Genomic DNA, 18,069 nt, shown 5'->3' with positions numbered 1-18,069 from the left:
CATGCATGTAAACTAAAGTCCTTGACCAACAGCAGTTGTTACAACTGAAGAACTAAAAGAGCCATCTTTGACTGTCTTAACTAGTAGAGCAAAAAATCCTTAATTTTGTCAAGTTAAAAGAGTTAAACAAAATACAAAAGAAACTTTACAGTAAATGAAATTGAAAATTAATGGTAATAAAATAAACTCTTACAAAAATAAAATGACCCTACCTCTTGCCTTCTGAAAAATATGTCAGACATAATAGGTGGGCTATGGCTCAGCAGCACCCAAATATTGCACATCTATTCTGTAAACCAGGGGTGTCAAACTCAAACTGTACAGTGGGCCAAAATTAAAGTCTTGGACAAGTCGCGGGCCGGAGTTGTTGACGGGGGGCGGGGGGGGGTTGCGATCTGTCGGAGTTGACGCGCCAGGGTTACCGCGCCAAGACGCGCGTCAACGCGTTAACGCTGAAATACGATATGCCGGCGGGCCAATTGCATTACATTAATTGGGGACATTACATTGTAACAGGGTCCGCTGTCGGAATTGTTGACGGGGGGAGACTTTTCACCAGACTTTTTCGTCATGCACTCGTTGTGCAAATGCCTGTGGTGATTTTTCAAGTGCCGGTATAAATAGTTGACAACAGATCTCGGGTCAGTCAGGAACACAGAAGAAACCGCGGCTTTGGCGATCACAAGATCGCGTTGTCTGAAATCGCAATTTCGATCAGAAAACGATAAATCATTCAGCCCTACCAGGAGCCATTCTCCATTCATCAACTCATTACTTTAAAGTATCATCTGTAGCATTACTTTTTCCACTACAGTACACAATTGCATACTCGTTGGTTCACAGTACACATGCATAACGTCATAACGTAGGCTACATAACAAACGCCAAATAAACGTCCTGAAAGTAGACCAGTAGACCTAGTCCTATATAAGTAAACTTCGCTAATACTTGGCTGATGACTTTTGATGGCTAAAAGAATATAGGAGCTAACGTTAGTTTGTTGACGTTAACGGTAGCTACATAACAAACGCCAAATAAACGTCCTGAAATGCAGTAGACCTAGGCCTATATAAGTAAACTTGGCTAATACTTGGCTGACGACTTCTTATGGCTAAAATAATATAGGAGCTAAGCTAACGTTAGTTTGTTGACGTTAACGGTAACGTTAACATTACCTGTCATGAGCATAGACATTCATACAAGGACTAAATTACAGAATTAGCCATTTTTATTTAAAACATTGTCTTACCTGCCATCGACGTGCGTGCATCATCTCGCTGTCTCTTCTTTTTTCTCTTATCCGCCCCCGACTCTTGATGCCTTTTCGAGGCCATGTCCAAACACAGGTGTCTGCCAAACTTGAGAATGATCTAATCGAACATACCACTGGGATGTGGGGGAGGGGGGCACCAAGGGGAGAGACAGAGGGCCGCACAGGAGACGCATCTTTTTCTCGAGCAAATGTTACTTTTGTATTGCTATTAACACGTTTTACACATGTTCATTTTAAATATATCGCGTTATTATGATTATTATTATGATGATGATTTTTTACGAGACAGATTTTTTTGGTGCCCCCCCAGACACTTGGTGCCCTACGCGCAGTGCGTGTTCTGCGTGTGCGGAGCGCCGGTGCTGCATACACTATCTATGTCTGTTTAAAAAGGTATAGCTGCATATTTTTTCTTCTTCTATTATCCTTCGGACAATCAGGTCTTCTGTGGTTTTGCCCTCGGGTGTGTGTCATGAATTATAACCTCAAACTAAGTTGAGTTGTTGGGTCACCCTATGACACACAGATCCAAAAGTCCACTCAGAAAAATACAAACATACAAAGTACACAAACAAAGTACAAACATCCGCATTTCAAAATGGTCAAAATCCTTATACCTATTACTTATCTGCCCCGTAAAAAGGTGGGCTGAGGTTTAGATGAAGATGTAATGTCTTCCATAAAATTGTATGCATATGCATGAATAACAATGGCACTTATTATGTTCATTTATATTCCATTTTTAACGGTACGAATTTCATTGCAGGGCTAAAATGCTGCTGAGGTAGCTCTTGTACATTTGCTCTCCCTTACGTACTCTTCAACATATATTTGTATTAAAATACTGCATCAACATAAATGCAAAAGCTTGTAATGTGCATAAATTGTATTAAAACAATACACAGCTAGCACAATGCAACCTTTTTCTCAGTGCTGCTAAGGTGCACCAAAAGGATGGCAGGAACACAGGCAGGAAGTTTCCTGCTTGCGTCCCCCAGATAGATAGATAGATAGATAGATCCTTTAATAATCCTTTACAGGAAATTACAGTGTCACAACAGCGTGGACAGACATAACAAACACACATTCCCTCATATGCTAAAATACTTAAATACTACAATAATAAATACTAAATACTATAAGGTGCAAAGTTAATTTTGTGCATTGTAAAACCGTATGGCAGCTGGTATACAGGACTTCCTGTACCGCTCCGTTTTGCATATTGGTGCAATTAGTCTCTGGCTGAAGGTGCTGTTCTTGATCACCTTCAGGGCGTGGAGTGGGTGAGTGGGGTTAGACATTATTGAGGCCAGTTTGTTGAGGATTCTGGCCTCTGCCACCTGCTGGACCTTTAGCTGCTCAGCCCCGACCACTGAGCTGCCCCCAGAGACCATTGTTAGTTGTTAGTTGTTTGAAACATAAAATATCTAATTGTTCGGAGCAAGGTTTCTATCAAAAGACCACCAGCGTCTCCTTCTCCACATGACCGGCCCTAATGTCGGAGAAGAATGCACTCGGAGGTACTGAACGCACAATGGGCTTTGTGAAAATCACCTCTATTCAAAACGCAGAGCGGTTCAAGGTATAATGCAGCACGCCGCGGTAGCTGCACCGTCGTCACACAGAGAAGCCAGACAGACTGTGTGAGAGCAGCCATAGGCATTGTCTGGGTGTGTGTGTCCGTGGGTGTGTATGCGTGCAAATGTGTGTGTGTGTGTGTGTGTGCGTCTGTCTGTGCGTCTGTCTGTGTGTCTGTCTGTGTGTCAGTCAGTCAGTCAGTCTGTCTGCCTGCCTGTGTATGCGTGTGTGTTTGCGTATTTATGTGTGTACGTATATTCAATCATTGATTGATGTGTCACAGGTATGCATATGTTTATTGGGAGAAGAGAGGAAAATAAGTGGTGTGGATAACCTGTTTGGTTGAGATGGCCCACAAGCACACACACAAATATAAGGAGGAACAGAGGATTGAGGGTGCTCACAGATATGGGAAAAATAGTACAGCAATGTATGGATGACATTTTTCTGCAATTTAATTAAAGTGAATAATGAGCAAAACAACATTGTTCTGCATATAGAAAGTGAAGCTATGCTTTTTTTTGTTGTATGGGAAGCTGGAAAAATAAGTTATGATACAGTTTCAATATAAAACCAAATTCATCAAACAAATGATACAGTACTAATTCTAGCGTGGAAGCCATTTCACAGCATATTGCGAAAAAAGTGCTGTTTTCACAATATGAACTCTCTAATCGACTCCAACTCTACTGTTCTTTTCCAAGAGTACACAATAAGTACACAATTATTTTTTTTATAATCTGTTACTGTTCCTTCGGCTTTGTGGACATATGGTTATGAGGGTGACTGGTCTGGGGACACATTGCCAATAAATGCTGTTAATGGGACACTTCACCTGTTGTTAATTGCACTATAAAAAATAAAAAGTGAATTCAACTTGAAGTTTCAAGGCAACTGTCCGCACAGGATTTTTGGGTTTTCATGTCAACTCAAACTTCTACGTTTTGAAGAAAATGTCACACAGTTGTGCCAACTTAATTCTTATAGTTGTACCAGCTAATTTCAAAGTTGAGACAACTAAGTTGTTTCTGTCCAAATAACTTGTCTTTCATAACAATGAAAGCTTCACAAATCTAGTTGTACACACTAAGAATACTAAGTCAATATTATATTGAATCATTCATGTGTAAAAACATCTGTTTTTTCTTACAAAGGAAATCCTATTATCAATTACACATGGATATATAATAAACCACCCTTTTCATTTTAAACCATTTTGCATGTTTATTTTTCACCATGAGGGTAATAAACAGCTTTAAAACGTTGGATGCCATAGGATTCATAGGATCCCATATGTGACATGCTGGCTCTATGCATGCAACATAAACTGGGGAGACCACACTGTTTCAACAACAAAAAATAATTTATTTTGAAATAATAATAATATAATAATTAATATAATAATAATAATAATATAATAATAATAATATAATAATTATTTTTAATAATAAGAAGTGTGGTGCAAGTCACTATAAATGAAAGTAACCAAAAAGGTCACGCAAAGATCAGTCCATGTGTTACAAACAAAGTAAATCAAATGCCCGGAGGAGGGAGAAGCCAGGTCTGTTGTCTGGGCAGGCTCTATATACTGCGGTCCTGGTCCAACACACACCTGCCGACAATCTCCTAATTAGTAGAGAGCGCAACACAGGCATACAAACAGCAGGGCGGGGTCAAAGACACACCTGGGTCGTCACATCCACCCTTAAAACCAAAAGAAACAATCAAAACAATCAAAATAAATCAATCAATAAGTAATCAATCCAAAACAAGTAGAAACAACCAAAACCAGCAAAAACTCAACCACCACCAGCTATCTCCAACCAACACTCATACACACTACCACTCCTCTCGCCCACCGTCTCCCGACCTCCTGTCCCACAGAAAAACCAGGCCCAAGTACTTTAAGAGGGACAGGGGAGGAGTGAAATAATAACATGCTTGAAATCAACCACCTATTCCACCACCTCCGGGCGCTAACGCATGGGAAGTTGGAACCATAGATTTCTTATTTGTTTATTTTGCCAACTCAGTTTGTGGAGTGAGATCAACTTTTAACCAGAAACGTTTGGAAGTTAGTTGAAACAGCTCAAATAAACAGTTTACAGTGCAACTTTGAGTTTTATATTCACTCAATGTAAAAATCTTTTTAAGACCAGCAATTTCGTTTTTACAGTGTGTCTGCAGTAGGTATTTACATTTTTTTTGGTTTCATCTCATCCAACATTTGTCCCATATGGTTTGCCGCAATGTCGTAGTAAACAAACGTTTGTTTTTTAACGTTTCTTTATGCTTCACCGGCTATAGACATTTTCCATCTCACACTGCCATCTCTCGTTCTCTCTGATTTCATAGGGGTTTACTGAAACAAACAAAAATACAAACATGTAGCCAAAACAACAGTGAACATTTGAATGAAAGAATATCTTTGTTTATTTTAATTCACAGGTTTTCCATTGATCGGAGCACGGATCAGGATTCCATCTTCCATATTGATCAAGTATCTGGTGCTATCACGCTGGGCCGGGTTCTTGACAGAGAGACCGCAGGCTGGCATAACATCACAGTGGCTGCAGTGGAAGCAGGTAGGCTGTTCTGCTCTGTTGTTGTGGTTTTTGATGTCTGGTCACATCACGTGACTATGACTGCATCCTGTCACAGCCGAGTGTGTTGTGACCTTCCCATTAGTACCTGTTTATTAACAACCTGCCACATGGAACAATTTCAGTGCAGCAAGCACTTCTGTTCAGACTTACATTCAAATTACGAGTCAAAATAATTGAACCCATCCACCCACGGCTCAATTAAATTTGTATTTTCTCACTCTCGCTGAATAAATTAGGGTTCTTGGAGAAAATGGTGTGAAAAACACTTTTTGTACATCAGTTGCATCGAGCGGGTTTAAATAAGAACATGCTTCATGTAATTTCAAATGAGATACCGCTATCTTTGCCAGACACTTATGCATCCAAAATTCAGCCCATGATAAACAAAAAGCAAACTAAAACTTCCTATATTCTCATTTATACTAAGTTCTGACTTATTATGTGTGCATAGAGTATTTCTAGATATTTGCAGCTGAACATATTATGTCCAATAATGTCCTACAGCATGTGAAAATGTTATGTATTTTTTAAATAAACAGAAGGATGTAATTTAATCATAGCTTACATAAGTTAGACACATTCCTTATTGTTTCTCAAAGAGAATACTCAAGACATGGGGAAAAAAGTGGAAGATGTGTCAGAAAAGATTGGCAGGCTCAGTTCAGAGCCCAAGTCACTAGTGCTGAGGAGCTAGTCTCCCAATGAGCTACACCCCCCTCCTCTCCCCACAACTCTCTCTTCCACTCACCCGGGGAGATGAGAGAGGGGGGACAGACAGATGCACACTGCTTTTCCCACTTCAGATCAATGTCTCCTTTTTTTTTCATTCCATTACTTAGTCATCCCCTTCCTCGTTGCGCCCCATCTAGAGGAGGAACCACCGTGGGTGGGTGGGGTGCGTTGGGTGTGACTGTGGCTCCTCCGTGACGCAGGTCATCATATGGATGGAGAGCTCAGTCCTCGGTGTGGATTCGTAATTGAATTAGCACTCGGCAGATAATGACTTGTATGTGTGTGTAGTCTACGTTCAACTCTGATGCCTCATCTGCTCATTATAAGGCTGCAAAGTATCCCATTAACAATACATGGCGTCTGAGGCGAGATCCGGTGTGGGTGGCAGATGTGTGCACCGTGTGCACGTCTGTGCATTAGTGTTAATCCTTTTATTTATTTTTTATGACACTTTGGCTGATGAATGTTATGTTAGCTGACGGTGGGTTAGCAAAAGCTGCCCTGTGTCTTTAGCAGGAAAAATAGAAACCCCATCCCTGTGCTCTTGTCTAAAAGCTGACACACACAAATACACACCCACACACACACACACACACACACACACACACACACACACACACACACACAGGTACACATAAAAAATAAAGCTGGAGTAATAAGGTACCTTCTTTCTTCTCACGGAGAAGAGAGTGAAAATTGTAATAACTTGGAGGAGCTCAGAAGTTATAACAATACTAATGGAAGTACACTTGAAAAGATAGAAGAGCCGGTATTTCGAAAGGTCTTCTTTAAGATGAAGTCTGTTCTGCATTGAAAAAGGGAGAGAGATTGTGCTATTATTTCTTTGCATCTGGCTGGTGATAAGCAGCTGCCCACACAAACGGAAAATAAGCAGAGAAGCAAGAGATGGTTTTCTTTTTCATCAGCAGCTCTGAATCCCTTACTTTGTCTTTCTTGTTTGTACTCTAATGTCACATTGAGTCCAATAATCACAACAACATTATTCATTGGAAAACTATATTCATAAACATACAGCTTGGATGATTATAGTTCAGGAGTCACTGCGCACACTTTTGGGACTACAGTTCTCAAGACAAATTGCACGCTTTTGTACACGGTCTCTCTGAGCTTGGCATTATGTCCTGGGTGCATTTCAATGTTAATTGCCCGTTTTAAAAGCAGATGCCTAGCCTTTCCAACAGCAAATGTAAACATATTGGGGCTGTACTTGACAGATAAAGTTCCTGGTGATGGCTCAGAAGAAAACGCCAAAAGAGATGAAGTCAACGGTCAACTCCATCGAAATTGCCATCTATTTATGTTCATCGTCTCTTCGTGGATTGGCTTCTACACAAGGTTGTCATAAGCAGAGAGTGGCAGAGCGCATTAAGAGGGATGAGGAAAGAGAATATAAAAATAATGAGTGTCACATTATGTCAGACTAATATATTTAGCATCGTCATTGGGGCTGGCGTTTCAACAAATCCTAGATGAAATGGGGGACATCTTTGAAAGGCACAGAAACGCTGGAACGGAACCCTAATTCCAGCTATACATTACTGACATTTGGCTTGCACATCGCTCGGTGTGATAATTTTGCAGTAGCGGTGGTATTGGGTGCTTTTGTTGCTGGTGGGGGGGATGCTGTAAACAAGCCAAATGCTGATTTGCACATTTTACATTTTCTGCATGGGGTCTTGGTCCAGTGTGGACAATTGCGCAGCAGTACGTCCAAACAAGATCCGTCGGCAGGCTGTTAACACTTGGCTGGCGTGCATGCCCAGATGTGAGATGACCCTGTCACGCTTCCATTGGGTTCCTTTGGGTTTTCGACCTGGACCCTGCTTCCCCATCATGTTGTGTCAACGCGACTAATGCAGACCATTTTTTTTTTTATTGGTCCAGTATTGAGCGAGCAGCTGTAATCCTCTGAGGCACCAGCGCCTCATCGATATACGCACTCTAAAAGGCCTTGTTTTGGCCCCTGACAGGCCCAAGGTACAACGTTATTCTTTACCTTTCGTCTGTTTGTTACTGCGTATAACCAAGTCTCCCACAGGGAGTAGCTCTGAAATCTCGCGACAAGAAGATAACGGTGGATGTGTGAGTATGAGTCGGAGCCGGCAAAAGATTTGATCTTAGACTACAGAAAGCGTAGCTTACTGTCACCTAAAATATTTGGAGGCAGGAGGGTTGAGATTGAAATGACGATAGGGATATTTCCTGCAACAATGACACTTCAGGGGAATCCTTGAGGTTCACCTTGAGTGAGACTTGGTAAGACACAATAATAAACAGACCAGGATCAAGACAAAAGTTGTATGTCTCGGCAGGGACTCTTTCCGTAATGTTGTCAGACACTTATAATAACAATCTGAGCTTGTCAGTGGCAAAACCAAGCACTTTTAGAGAACGTACATTGACGGGGCGCTATTGGCTCAAACGATAACACTGCATGCAGCCCGTTTCCCGGATTACGGCTGCAGCATTCTCGTTCAATGCTGGACCAATTCCAAAAATGGTTTTCCGCCTTACTCCCATTGACCCAAAATGATGGGAAAATAAGGACCAGGTTATAATCCTTTAGATATCCTTTAAGGTAATACTCTGGATCTATAAAACAGCCATGTGGCAAACACCCAAAAACGGTTGATTGAAGTGAACATATCCAGATTTATTTTATGCCTAGCCAGAATTCTGATTGTATCTTGTTCTCGAGGTGTTGGGTATGTCATAATTCATTTGATGTGACTCCACTCCACTGAAATGGAAATAACCTCCACCTCGGAAATCAAATATAACTTTAAAACCGTTCACACTTATTTTGGATATTGAGATCATGTTACGCAACCAATTTCTGTGTTTTTATGTGTGTGTGTGTGTGTGTGTGTGTGTGTGTGTGTGTGTGTGTGTGTGTGTGTGTGTGTGTGTGTGTGTGTGTGTGTGTGTGTGTGTGTGTGTGTGTGTGTGTGTGTGTGTGTGTGAGAGGGCATGCACACACATTACTGTATTTCTCCGCTGTGTTGTCACTAACTATCAGAAAAAACAAGTTCTCATTTGCTCGTTTCATTCACTATTTATATTCAGAGCAGAGAGACGCAGAGAGACGATGCTTTAGTGGAGTAGCATTTAGCCGCTCCGTCACTTCCTAGGGTGATTCTGACAGACTTCAGTCTCCATAGGAACCCATAAGCCAGGGTTAGAGTGACATATCATTTCCTCAGACTGATATCCAGTATTCTATCACCTTGCCAAACGGCACTCTTTTTGCTCAGCCATGTCGGTGGGGGTGGGGGGGGGGGGGGGGGGGATCACCCTGAGGGCAAAAATATACCAAAATAGTGTGGAAGACTTTATCTGTAACAGTTTGGAGGCAGGGGGTAAAATAGAATAAAATTAACTCCGCTGAAGGAGCTGTTTTGATTCTTCCTGATAAACAAAATCCAGAATTTTAGATTATTCATGTTTCAGCTTCTTCTTTTTTACCTGCCTTCAAATGTATGAATATATATATATACATAGAGATAAATGTCTTGACAAATATGTAGAAACAAGGGGAAAGGGACGGAACCCAGCCATTAAAGAGGAGGCTGATTTGTGGTTTGGCAGTAGTCAAAGAGTGGGTGATCACACCAGAGGCATAAAAAAGTGTGTGTGTGCGCGCATGTCTGTATGTGGGGGAATCAACTGTGAAAGACAGGCAGAGATGATGACCCGACCGCGGGCTTCGACCCTGAATTCCCGTCCGATCGGCCCTCGCCACGGCTGAGCCAGGAAAACAAAGGCCTAATAATAACAAGATTCCCACAAAATGATCTTATTGTGCTCCTTGCATTATTCCTTACATACCGTTGGCGGCTGCTCGATGCATTATTCATAGGATCCGGCGTCATTATAGCGCCTATTCCTCCTGGAGTGCCTCTCCAGAGTTTGGTCTGGCACTCTGTATGCCATAAAGGCCAGCTCATTGACTTTGACACTAATCATAGTGCAGCGGAGGTATTATGGTAATTCATTTACAGTTACATTCAAGGGCTTTTTCCCTTACTATCATGTTGATGCTTGTTGCTTGTTTTCTCCTGCGCCTCCCGTGTTACGTAATTGTACTTTTTAAACTATATCAATATTATGGTGAGCCGAGCAAATGCCGCCTCGAGTTGTGTGTTTTTTCTCCGGCCTGGTAGACTATTTGCACACATTGTGAGCGCTGCAAAGTGACTTTACTGCTTAGGCCTGCTTTCTCTCCAAAATGACAAAATAACACACTCTGTTCCAAGTGCCACTGCTACCTGAAATCGGTGACATTTTGCCAAACATTTTCCAGCTATGCTGCCCTAACAAAACATCTGTTTTAGTGGGTCGGTGGTGGCATCTGCGTTGCTGGTCCCACAAGCAGCCGTGGCAGGGCCAGTGTTATTCCCCTCTGACCAAATTGACATTTTAAACCAGACCCTTACCCGGGGCGAAGAAGCCGAACCATTTGGTCACTAATGTGTGACATCCCAGATACACACTATCACACGCACACACACACGCACACACGTTATCACACTTTCACATGCAAGCTGTTTGTGCGCAACCGAAGTCGTGCACGCGGACGTTTGTGTGTGTCAGTGTAATTCAATCCCTGGGAGATGGGGGGGGGGGGGGGGGGGCGGTGGGCTCTATGAAAGACACCTAACAGCTGGCGCATGCCGAACAGATGTAGTGCACGCAAATAATCTCTCCAAATCCTTTTATCCTTCTTCTGCATCGGACGACAGATTTAGAGCACTGACACTTATGATGGCTACTGGATAGCTGTTATTCCCCCTCGCAGGGGCTGGAAGGGGGGTTGGGGTTCCGATCATCTGTTTTCAATTATTCGATTGAGAAATGGGAAAACTTCTACTGCTGGATGACTTCTGCCATTCGTTTCGTGGGTGTGGGTGTGAGGGAGAGGAAAGGGGGGGCTGATATCTTGCATTGGTGGTTGGATTGACTGTCCATTTGTTTTAACGCTGTGCGGACTAAGTCTGTCAATTAAAATCCGTCACTGATGAGAGGATTATGCTGCACATCTAAAGAAACCACATTCTCTGAGGCCACGGCACGGGGAGACATAGAAGGGAAATTTTACATTCTCAATGTCATGACTATCATTGACTGGTCCTGTATTTGGTCATCTGTGTGTGTGTGTGTGTGTGTGTGTCAGTCCGTCTGTCCATCAATCTGTATTTCATCAGCCTGCCATCTTGTGTCCATGGGCAATAAAAAAAAAACACCTTCCTAATGTGTTTTAGGTAAATGACGGAGGCAGAATTGGATTCACAAACATTGTCAAAATGTTTTCACAATTTCCCAGCTTGTTAATTGTGTGTGTGTGTGTGTTACTTTACACTTTTAAACAACTGAAAACCAAATTTTGTGCACTTTATAAAAGAAAGGAGCCTTTTCATTTTTGTAGATGTACATAAATGTATATCATACAATTATGTTTTAATATTTTTTTATCATTTAATATTACTTTTAATAGCTCAGGGATGTTGGAGCAATAACCTGTTGTTTTTACACTTCAGTCTGCACTGTGAATTTGAAGTAATGTTCAGTTTTTGAATAAAGATGCGGCAATTTTTTTTATCTGATTCATCGATTAATCAAAAAAAATATTCGACCGATTAATAGATTATTAAAATAATCGTTAGTTGCAGCCCTAATTTCTTTCTAGTTTCATTAAGTTTTTGCGGGAGCCAATCACCAAGCTGGCTTTTCCCCCTGGAGCGCGATTGGCTGGTTTAACACAATGACGACAGGTTTTGCGTACAGAGTCAATTTAACTCTGCCTGTTGATCAGCAGCTTCCCCAGACCAACGTGCAATCTACGATTGAGCTTGGTCTGGCACTGACTGCTATAGAGATACATGATAAATACATATAACAAGACCTATAATTAGCGATAATTATAAGTCTATGAATACCTCTGCCTTGTCCATCAACATTGTCCATGGTGACTATGACTGTACTTTATGTACTTTACTTTATGTATTCTATTGGCATGGGAAAAAAAGGCAACAAATGATCAAGTTCAATGTGTAAATGGACTTTACTTGATCTATAGTTGTACATTTAAATACTAAATAACGTAATCGGTTCATAAATGTATAAAAGTCACTCACTTGACCCTTGGCTACCCGATATTGTTGTAGACGCCAACGTCATAATGGAAGTAACTACTGGCCCCTTACACAATACAGGCCAGGACAGGCCACTGTAGTTGTTGGAAAAGGAGGGGTCACCTCTAGTGGTCACCTCAATTTTTCCCAGTGGACCTTTAATAGTAGCGAGGAAGTATAACAGGAATGACTCACTTGATTAGTCATCCTCGCTGTCTCTTTCACTCTCCCTCTCTCACCCTCCCTCTTGTATCTCCGTCTCTATCTCTCCTCCAATCACGTGGGCCCTCCATGCCCGTCTTCCACTTCTCCTCCTGTCCCCGGCTTTCCAACGCGTGGCAGCTGTTGCCGTGTGATATTTCCGCATGGCATTTCAGCAGCCTAATGAAAACACAATCAGACATAATAACATGTTTAAGAATGGGGAGTAAAGATTTGAGCACAAGTGGACTTGGTGAAGTGGCTGAAGTGGGTGTTGATTGTACTAATTATGTAATTCCCCTCGCCTCCGACCTCATCAATACCCAGGCCCTTCACAAAGAGCCCCGTGAGAGGCCCCGCAAGTGTTTAACTCTGCGGCGATTTATAATTATGCTTTCTGGTTCCAAAAAATACCAAGCGTAATAAATGCACTCATTTTTCATCATCATCATCGAAGCAAGATGTGCGTGTTGCACTTTATTGTCACTGTGATTGGTTATCGTGGCCCTGGAAACCAACATGGACTATTTGGGGCCCTTTCCTTGTCACTCACTGGTGCCACAAAGTGTTATTGAGATAATGGGGGTAATTTGAAAAGGCATTATATTAAAATCCGCCAGCTTTCACAGCTACAGCGCACAATCCACTCTCTGTCTCTCTCTCTCTCTCTCTCTCTCTCTCTAAAGTGTACCTTTTTATCTCGTCACCATAATGGCCCCATCTTGTAGGAGGCAATTTTATTGCTGTTTTTTGTGTTTTTTTACACATTAGATAAGCACAACATCTGGGACCATTGAGGTATTGGGATCTTAGTAAAATAACAATGTTAAGATAAAGAGAGTCATTATTAGCAAAGTGATAGATGTTTCCATGACCACGTTCCCACAAAACTTGATTTTCTTTGTACTGGTTTTTGTGTATGTATAATTCCTAAAGAGCCATTGCCTCTTGGAAGTCGTTATATCACTGCATTACCATTCTGTTTTTCTGTATTTCAGGGTTAGGACAAACACAAAGAACAAAAAAGAACACAACTGCTTTATCAAATATTCATATTATGTGTGTTCTACAGACAACCAAACAAACAAGAGCATGAAACAAGCAAACAACGGGGGCAAGGCATACAAAGGCAGTGCAGCCAACCTACATTCCTCCCTTGATACTGTCTCTATAAACATACAGTATATATGCAGAATAAAAGTGCACTTGTTTCTCTCCCGCAGATAACCAGGCCATGGTGTCCCATTCAGCGGTGAGCATCCGTATCCTGGACGTGAACGACAACCCCCCAGAGCTGGCCTATCCATACGAGGCCTCCATCTGTGAGGACGCCAAGCCAGGGCAGGCAAGTCAACTCGAGGCTTTTTCCTCACTTGGCATTTTCATAAGCACACGCAGGTACATTGAAACGCGGAAATATGGTTCAGAAACTGAGGTTATACAAGACATGCATATATTACATTGTTTGTACTTTGGCTTGAGGAGGCTAATTTTACTTGGGTTGAAGGACTTTTTCTATATTTTTAGTTGCCTTTGGCACCCTAGTACATCTTCCTGAATGCTGCATGTCAAACTGAAGACATGTGTGGAGTATCTTTAGAATTGTGTGTGTGTTTTAAACTATAATTTTAAGTGTGTTTACAATATTGTACTAATGTTGTGTTATTTTTATTGGTATGTCTGTTTAAGACGTAAAACGATATCAATACCAAATGTCAAATAGAAAACATGTCATATCTCATCTTCTCATATCGCAGGACACAAATAGAACCTAAAGCCTACTTACCATCTGTATCATCTGCTTCTGTCAGCTGTTGCCTCTGCTCTCCAATTACAATGATGTATATATTTAGGTTAAATCCACATCTGGTGATTATCGAGCATAACGTTAACGTGCATTTGTAATATATCATAACCTATACAAAAACTATACGAAAAAAAAAAGTATATGTACATGCCAAAGTGCTGCTGCTTCAGCTCTCTCCATCATGAAGGGCAGAGCCAGGGCTTATTCTGCCTCCAACCTTATCTCCTCCTCTTGCATGAGACCTGCAGCGAAGTGTGTCCTGCAATCTCAGGGACATGTATAGACAGATGCCACTCCTTTGCCCCGGGACACCCAAGAGCAAATTGATTTTATAGAGGCCAAATACAAGAGTCCTTTGAATCGTGGATGAGTGGGTTCCATTGTTATTGTTATGCAGTGTTTCCATTGGGTAAGAACAAAAGGACTGTAAGAGGGGGAAATTAAAATAAATGACGTGCCGTCTATGTCAATTTTACCCAGGAAAGGTGGTGGACTCTGTAGAAATCATTTTAATTAGCACAGATTGATATCATAAATTCATGAGCCGCAAGGTTGTGAACTATAAAAAACAAAGTTGATGTAATTAAATAAAAATGGCCACGGGTGAAATTTCACACCGAAAGACACAATTACCTGACACCCATTGAAATAAAAATGAACAAAAATAATGAAATGAATGTATAAAAATGCCTAGTGTCTCAAGTCCAGTTCAGGGCCTGATCTAACCGCAGGTTATCATGAAACATGGAGACTGGATCGCGCATTTTATAGACCCTCTGTCTTTGTTTCTCTCTCTCTCTCTCTCTCTCTCTCTCTCTCTCTAAACCGTGTCGTCCCTGAGCCTGTGCACAGCCTTGCTACAGCCGTTCTGGCGGTGGTCTGGTCCGATGTTTCTCCTAGCATGCACCACTACCTCCTCCGCCTCCTCTGTCTGCAAGAGACCACATTAACCTTCATGCAGCTCTCACACAAAGACGATTAGTCTTCCTGGCGAAATGAAAAGAAGACAAGACGAAAAAGCAACCTTTGTCGGATGCTTGGACTGCACATTCGGTGAAATACTTGGTATTCATCATGAACTCAAAGAAATATTTTTATCTTTAACCGTCCATCTCCACTTAGTTTCTTCAATCCTAAAGTATTTTGTTCTTTGATGTGTTACATACTTCCAGCCCTTTCTTCTTTTGTCTCGGTGAGAATGTAGTTAATTCTCCTCGGTTTGAGCTATCGGCTGAGCTTGAGTGGGAATGTGTCTTGGATCCAATGCAGTCTGAAGCCCATTCACCACCCCACGAGGTCCCCTGTTTGGGGCCCTTGGGATATGTGTTAGATTTGGGCTGTTTTTAACCCGAATGTTTAAGGTTTGTGCAGTTGAAGTTGTGTATATATGTATATGGACAGTCGACAAGACAAACTATAAGTGGCCCCAGAATAGAAAGCAGATTGCGAGAATTGTGCATCAACCTTTCTGGAATTGTGGCTTTCTGTTTGGAATAGCTAATTCAAATGTGCCTTTAAAGTATGCTCCTTTCATAGAAGAATAAGAATCATAAAAGGTTGTTCCCTTTTTTGTTTTTTTACAAGGGTACAAACCATGCATTCGCCATTTCAAGATGAAGTTGAAGGTGGGAATGCAGTAATGTGGCCCCACTGGCTTATTGCATAGAAGTGAAGGGAGCACAAAACACCTTTCGGGGTTCTGCAGTGCTCTAATTCAAAGAGCTTACTGGGATTATTTTAGTCATTCGCTAAACAAGATAGCCGCGGGGGGTGCCCTGGGGTCTTGCCATAGTGGCCCTGGCTTGTCAGTGGAATAAACTTCACTTTTGGTTTCCATGCTGCACAACACTGTGGCACTGAGTGACTGGCCGTGACCCATCCTTGTGTGTAGGGGTCTGGGAGTCCTGCAGCATAACCATTTGAACTGCTTCCCTTGAATAACGAGAGGCTAACTCCACAACGCATTTTGCATGATGGATTTGGGGTAATGACACACATAAACAAACACATATATACAGGCTCTCTCTCCACCCCACACACACATATGCACAGCAAGCTGTGCTCATCTGCCATTCATTGAGAGTCATATTATTTAAGCCTGTGGGATATATTTATAAATTAAACATCAGCGTATTTGCCTGTTTTATTTCCCCACCCCTCTCCTGGGGTTATCAGTATCCCATGATTGATAGCAGTTTTTATTTTCGCTAATTAAGTGAAAACACATTAATTCTACGCCCAAATGTATTCAATCAAGCTGTCTCGTGCCTGTATGAGACCAAATATTGTTGTCATTGTGCATATGTATAGCCAACCCTATTTGACTCCTGGAACTAATATATTTTATGGTAAATAATTAATCTTTTTCTAATTTGATTCATGCATATCATATTTTTATGTATTTTTCTCACCATCTCTGGGAGTGGAGACATTTAGGTCAATGTATTCTTATACCGGTGGCTGGTCACTGATACCCATCATAGCGACAATTCCTACAATACACGTCAATAGGGCACAACATGACACAATCAGACTGCTTAGTATCGTAATGAACTCATTGTAGTCCTCTGACCTGAGTCAGTCTGTGTATATATTTTACATTTCAATCTGTGTTAAAGGTCCTTCCAGAGGGCAGTGACTGTGTGCCCTTCAATTTTATTTTCAGTAAAACATTTTTTCTTTTGCAGCAAGAGACGTTAAAGACAGAATATTGACTCTGGGTCAAAGTGATTATCCTGCAGCATCAAAGCTCATGAATGGGCAGTTTGGAACAGTACTCTGTGTTTTTCCACCCAATCGAATCAAAGCAGCTGTCCTTTGATCTAATCAATTTCTCCAAAATAACAAACACTTATAATTAATGAGGAAGAACAAATATCAGAGGCACACATCTGTCATCCCCATCTCTTTCTCCTCGTGAGACTATCCAGATATTCAGATATAAGTTTGCGAAATTGATCTGCACATAGTTCAAAAATATCAAGACGATCAAATTCAATGGATTTTTTAAATTCTTACACGTGTTGCACTTGATTGCTACACTTTCCTTAATCGACACCATTGTTGTAGAAACTCTCTAGAGTTTGAACAACACTCCTTGCTTCATCAATAACTTAACCTCCCCAATGATTCAACGATTGTTCCAGTGTATCAGTGTTACATTTTAGAGTGAGGCTTCAATGGGCTCGGGCCTAGATTGTCAGAAACAGAATTTGAACTTGCGAGATCAGGATGGTCTCACAAGGCTGCTTCGACTTACAAGGCTCATAAGAAGGTCCTAAAACCTCAAATGAGCTTGCTTTGGCAAAGGGTTATTTTTACGCCATCGCCATGTACATGTATATATATCCTCCTTATCCCGACGTGAGTTACCATACAAAGAAAGAAAATGTCAACAACGGAGAGGAGAAAAATGAGTCATGATGACTACTGGTAGACATCTTCTCCCTCCTTCCTCCCTCCATCCCTCTCCTTTCTTCCCTTCCACACACCCGTGTGCACCCATGCCATGGGGACTGGCACGTACCTTAGCATTACAGCGTGTCACTGTCACATGCGTAGCGCGTCAGATCAGGCTGCCATGTAAGCTAGGCTAATGAGGTTTGCCTCCTCCAGCACCAGGTCTCTTATCTGCCGGTGTGGAGCCGCTGCGGAGAATCAGCTTAGCTTAGTGTTAGCATTTTACGCCGCGTCAAGGTTGCTCTTTAATCGGGCTGTTGG

General features: G+C 41.7%; 1 protein-coding gene across 1 annotated transcript in view; it reads left to right on the top strand.

Annotated features, from left to right (window-relative positions):
* cdh22 (cadherin 22) overlaps positions 1-18,069 on the top strand; it is a gene marked incomplete at both ends in the record, with an annotated part of 72,132 nt that overhangs the window by 35,133 nt on the left and 18,930 nt on the right. Inside the window, 2 exons of the mRNA XM_084463433.1 lie at positions 5,300-5,436; positions 13,766-13,887. Of these exons, the coding sequence (XP_084319559.1) occupies positions 5,300-5,436; positions 13,766-13,887 (259 nt within the window). The remainder of the gene's footprint in view (positions 1-5,299; positions 5,437-13,765; positions 13,888-18,069) is intronic.

The sequence above is a fragment of the Micromesistius poutassou genome, assembly GCF_964030765.1.
Source record: "Micromesistius poutassou genome assembly, chromosome: 2".
Taxonomy (NCBI): Eukaryota; Metazoa; Chordata; class Actinopteri; order Gadiformes; family Gadidae; genus Micromesistius; species Micromesistius poutassou.
The sequence above is the reverse complement of the archived record's forward strand: the minus strand, read 5'-3'. Positions and strand labels throughout refer to the sequence as shown.